The sequence below is a fragment of the Teleopsis dalmanni genome, chromosome 1 (genome assembly GCF_002237135.1).
Source record: "Teleopsis dalmanni isolate 2A chromosome 1, ASM223713v2, whole genome shotgun sequence".
Lineage (NCBI taxonomy): Eukaryota > Metazoa > Arthropoda > Insecta > Diptera > Diopsidae > Teleopsis > Teleopsis dalmanni.
The window spans coordinates 167264999-167268646 of NC_051846.1; the positions used below are offsets into that span (position 1 = coordinate 167264999).

At 30.4% G+C, this 3648-nt stretch overlaps 2 protein-coding genes across 2 annotated transcripts; one reads left to right on the forward strand and one right to left on the reverse strand.

Moving 5' to 3' along the window:
* Window positions 1-319: 319 nt before the first annotated feature.
* On the reverse strand, window positions 320-811 carry LOC119669998 (39S ribosomal protein L33, mitochondrial). The gene is made up of 3 exons (XM_038080074.1): window positions 711-811; window positions 536-639; window positions 320-481 (listed from the first exon to the last, which is right to left on the reverse strand). The coding sequence occupies exons 1-3, from the start codon at window positions 749-751 to the stop codon at window positions 432-434; spliced, it is 195 nt and encodes a 64-aa protein (XP_037936002.1). The 5' UTR covers window positions 752-811; the 3' UTR covers window positions 320-431.
* A 364-nt stretch (window positions 812-1175) lies between these two features.
* Window positions 1176-2938, forward strand: LOC119669999 (importin subunit alpha-like). Its single transcript, XM_038080075.1, has one exon. The coding sequence runs from the start codon at window positions 1349-1351 to the stop codon at window positions 2834-2836; it is 1488 nt and encodes a 495-aa protein (XP_037936003.1). The 5' UTR covers window positions 1176-1348; the 3' UTR covers window positions 2837-2938.
* The last annotated feature ends 710 nt before the right edge of the window (window positions 2939-3648 follow it).

Sequence of the window (3648 nt, forward strand, 5' to 3'; positions counted from 1 at the left end):
TAATATTGGTTCTTAATTTATAAAAAAATGGAACTTCGAAATTGTCAGCATATATCCACTATAATAAATGAGATGCAGTTGTTGTGGCCCGCACAGATACCTTTTGTGTTGTGTTCTCTATTGAAGTATTGAATAGCACTTGGTCGTACGAATAGCTCCGGAACGTAGAGCTGACCACTTTTTAAGCGACGAGTAGCACCGGGACGTAGACCTAGCCGTTCTTTAAACCGTGGATTTAAAACAAAAACATAAGTATTGCTCTTCCTCATTTAAAGGAATGGTAAACTTAATCTTCTTATTTATGGAAAGCACTACTGCATAATTACAATACACTTTTTATTCGTATATTTCGAAATCATATGTTTATTGTTGAATGTTTTTTAAATTTTAAAACGAATGTAAATTAATTAATTATGTATGTGTTCACATGTTTATGCACTGCGTATCCTTCTGCGCTCGCGATACAATGACTCTTGTTGTACTGAAATAAAATATATTTAGTTTAATATTAGATAACATAATAATATTAACTCACTATATGGATCAAAACGTATTAATTCAAGTTTATCTGCTAAACGATCACGCATTGCGGTAAACTGATGATTACTAACAACACTCTCCATAAGAACCATTACGCGCCTGGACAAGAATATTAAAATATTCAATATAATATTTATATATTGTTTATATATATTTTTATTAATACTTACTTGCTTTTCACTTTTTTCAATAGCATATTTGTTAAACGCATTTTAATTTCTTTTATATTTATTTAATATTTTTATAAATTGTATAATGCTTCCACCGCAATGCACAACAACTGTAAAGATATGTTCAATAAGCAAATCAGCTGTTTTTGACAGCACATGTGTTTATAAAGCAGTAGTCTTAAAACTGTAGTTATATGTCTAGTGTAATGACTTTAAAAGTGTTTGATGTTAAGATTAATACGCGCAATATATAAATCAAGAATTATAGGTTAAATTAAATATAAGCATAAATTGAACGTTAATTTAATAAAAATATTGAATGTGATTAATATAATAGAATTAATATAATTATTTTTGGAAAATTAATTAGTTACTATACGATGTAATTAATTTTCAATGTTACAAAGTTTTTATCTTCAAATTTATTCTAACAGTGGAGTCAGTATTAAAAAAAAGGCCTGTTTTTTTGACATGGGTATAAATTTTAACCCAGGTGATATAGCTTATGTTGTTGATAGATCAAGCTGACACTAGAGTGCGCTACAACTGTTTGCAAAAATTGTGTGTATAGAAAAGCGGAATAAATTTGTGTTAAATAAATTGATATATAATATTATTTACTTAAAACTTACAACAAAATGAGTAAATCAGTATCAAACCATGAAACTTCTTACAAGAGCAATACTCTTAATTTTCAAGAATTTCGTAATCGTCGTCATCAGGTCACTATTGAGTTACGCAAATCCAAGAAGGAGCATCAAATAAATGAGCGCCGTAATATTAATGAAAATGAAGCGTTACCTGTTAAGGAAGATAATGAAGAGTCTTCAGCAATTCGAATGACTGTTGAGGAAATGCTCCATGCATTGCATAGCGATGATAAGAAACAACAGTTAATTGGCTTTCAGGAGGTTCGTAACATACTTGATTGTGAACAAAATCAAGCAAATGCGATTATGATAAGTAATTCTGTTGTGCCGGTGTGCGTTAAAATGTTGCAAGATAATTCCCAACCGATGTTGCAATTTGAGGCAGCTTGGGTACTAGCCAATATTATATCTGGTACTACTGAACAAATAATGTCTGTTATACAATATAATGCAGTACCACATTTAATTAATCTTTTGAAATCAAAAGTACCTATTCATGTTGAACTAGCTGCTTGGACTTTAGCTGTTATTGCTAGTAATAGCGCGGTAACTCGAAATATAGTTATCAATCATGACATTATAGACAGTTTACTGCCATTGTTAGTAAATGAAATACCCATATCTCTCTTACGGATAATAGTATGGTTGATATCCAATTTATGTTGTAATATAAATACTTCTCCACCATTCGAGAATATAAGACAATTGCTACCATTGTTGTCACAGTTGCTATATATCAGTGATAAGCAGGTTTTAAGTAATGTTTGTTTTGCATTATCTTTCATAACCATCAATGATAAACTTAAAATTCAAGCCGTGATTGATGCAGGTGTCGTGCCGCGTCTTATTGACATATTAGACTGTGAAGAGAATACCATTATTATACCTGCACTACGTACTATTGGCAACATAGTTACTGGCACAGATGCTCAGACCGATGAAGTAATTAAAGCCGAGATTTTGCCAAAGTTGGTTGGATTATTACAACATGAGAATAAGTTGGTTGTGAAAGATGCGGCCTGGATTGTTAGCAATTTAACTGCCGGTAATCAAAATCAAATTCAAGCGGTTTTAAATGCCGATTTGTTTACCTACATACGTCATATACTGGAGCAAAATGATTTCGATTGCAAAATTGAGGCTGCATTAGCTGTGAGTACTACTATAGCAATGGGTTCCCCGGAGCAAATAATGTATATGTTGAATGAATATCAATTGTTGAAACCATTTACTGATTTACTAAAGGCACAAGATGCAGATACTATATTAATCGTTCTCTGCGCACTAGGAAAAATATTTAAACTATATGAGAGCGTCGATGATTTGAAAAGACTGTGTATTACTTTGGAGGAAATCAATGGCTTGGATAAGATAGAGGCTTTACAGCAACATGAAAATGAGTGTATCTATAAAAAGGCCAATGATTTCATAGACACTTATTTTTGTAATGATAGAGATGATTGCAGTAATGACTAATGATATAGGAGGTCGGATACAATTTTTTAAATAATTTAATTATAATTTTAGAACTACAAATAAATTATAATTTCTGAAAGGTTGTTAAATCTGTTAAAATACTTTCACTCAAAATAAATGAATGTAAAAAGAGAATAATTTTTTCACTTTCGAAACTGCAAATTTGTTACTAAAATGATGCATATTCCAATATATTAAATTAGAATATTTTGTAAATACAGTCAAAACCGTTATAATTCGCATCCCAAGGGAGGAGCAAACCGTGTACAGAATAGAAGCAAAGATAAAATCTTATGCAATCTTCGCTGAATTAAAATTTACATCGTAAATACAATAGAACTTCTGGATTTCACATCTCAGAGGAAAAGAAAAAAGGGTCACATAATCGCAGCAGCAAATTCTATTGAATCTTCTTTAAAAAGAAATTTAAATTGTGAAAACAATATAACCTAACCTATAACAATATAAAATCCTGTAAGATCTTCTTTGAAAATAAATTCAGATTGTAAACACGATAGAATCATTAGATTTTACATCCCAGGAAGAAAGTAATCCGGTTCCATATAATAGAACTAAAATAACTTCCATAAGAAGCTTTTTTAATGGAAATTTAGATTGTAAGTAGAATAAAATAAAACCTCAAGAATTCCCAACTGATTGCTTCCCATAATAGAAGCACAAAAAAACCTGTAAGATATTCTTTGAAAAGAAATTTTGATTATAAATAAAATAGAACCTCTCGATTTTACATCTCAGGGAGAGAGAAAAACGATACCACATGATAAAAAAAAGAGAAGAAATGAAATAAGAAA